A 1,274-nucleotide genomic window follows, 5' to 3' on the forward strand; every position below is an offset into this window, starting at 1 on the left:
TTTCGGCCCCATCAAGAACCTCATGCGGCGCCCCCGCCTCCACGGCGCCCTCCGTGCTCGCCGTCTCCAACGCTGCGCCCTTTGGCCTCGGCGCCTCTGTCTTCGGTTCCGATGCCGACCCCGTCCTGCTCGCCGTCGTCGACGGCCTGCACACGGGCATGGTCGCCGTCAACGACTTTGCCGTCTACTACGCCGTCCAGCTCCCCTTTGGCGGCGTCGGCGGGTCCGGCTACGGTCGCTTCGCCGGCGAGGAGGGCCTGCGCGGCCTCTGCAACGCCAAGAGCATCTGTCGGGACCGCATCGGCTCGCTCGGCGTCCGCACCTCCATTCCCCCGCCTGTGCGCTACCCCGTGGCCGACCAGGAAAGGACCTGGCGGTTCACACGAGGCATCGTCGACCTCGGCTACGGGCTATCCCTGGGCCGCAAGGGGAGCGGTCTCTGGGGAATGGCCCGGAATGCTTGAGCCTGTGGAGGCTGCTACACGGCCGATGGCCCTAGTGTCATGACGCCGAGGGTCCGCTTGTGTCTTTGTGCTGTGTGAATGAACAATGAGACGTATAGATACCTGGCCCGTGGGCCTTTGATAATAGATGACTGGGCGAGATGATCAATCCGTCTCTTGGGTTGCTTACGATGCCTGTCTGGTCCGTCAGCTTTGATACCAACGCTCATATCAAGCATGTGACTCGGTCGGACTGTCCATGCAGACTTGGCCGACCAACCAGCTGGTGACGCTCCAAGTCACCCAAGTCACCCTACAGTCGTGCATAGAGGTCACCTATCGAGCGTATCACCAGGCGTCGTTACCAGGCCTTCGAGTTTTATTTCATTCGAGTATCTATCTTGTCTTGCAGAGCCTTCTGCTTAGACACTCCGTTCGATCGCCTCATATCACCACGACATTTCCCCTAGGTAGTGAGAGGTGGACTGGCTAACCGCGTCCTCTTGAGGGTCCAAGCTGGGGCTCGAGTTGAACTCCAGAAGCAGCATGACCCCCTTACCAGGCGGCGGCGATGGCAGGAGCGCCCCAAGCATCACCGCCATCTGCGGCGGACTCCTTGTTGCCAGCATCATCATTCTTCTTGCCCCAACCGCCATCGTCGTCATCACCGTTGGCGGTTCCGCCGTTGTCCAAATCTCCGTCGGCGTTGCCACTGCCCCAGGCATCGTCTCCACCCTGCTCAAAAGACTCGCCACCGGCCACGGCGGCGGCACCAGCAGGACGGTCCTCTTCGTTGGAGGCGGTCTCCCACTTGAGGGTCTCGAGATCATC

The 1,274-nt window shown here is 61.8% G+C and overlaps 2 protein-coding genes across 2 annotated transcripts in view; one reads left to right on the forward strand and one right to left on the reverse strand.

Moving 5' to 3' along the window:
- Positions 1 to 464, forward strand: part of VDBG_01789 (Msc7p) — a gene marked incomplete at both ends in the record, with an annotated part of 1,721 nt that extends 1,257 nt beyond the window's left edge. Inside the window, one exon of the mRNA XM_003007555.1 lies at positions 17 to 464. Within this exon, the coding sequence (XP_003007601.1) occupies positions 17 to 464 (448 nt within the window). The remainder of the gene's footprint in view (positions 1 to 16) is intronic.
- A 534-nt stretch (positions 465 to 998) lies between these two features.
- Positions 999 to 1,274, reverse strand: part of VDBG_01790 (ATP-dependent RNA helicase DED1) — a gene marked incomplete at both ends in the record, with an annotated part of 2,249 nt that continues 1,973 nt past the window's right edge. Inside the window, one exon of the mRNA XM_003007556.1 lies at positions 999 to 1,262. Coding sequence (XP_003007602.1) covers positions 999 to 1,262 — 264 coding nt within the window. The remainder of the gene's footprint in view (positions 1,263 to 1,274) is intronic.

This window comes from Verticillium alfalfae, genomic scaffold (assembly GCF_000150825.1).
Source record: "Verticillium alfalfae VaMs.102 supercont1.2 genomic scaffold, whole genome shotgun sequence".
Taxonomy (NCBI): Eukaryota; Fungi; Ascomycota; class Sordariomycetes; order Glomerellales; family Plectosphaerellaceae; genus Verticillium; species Verticillium alfalfae.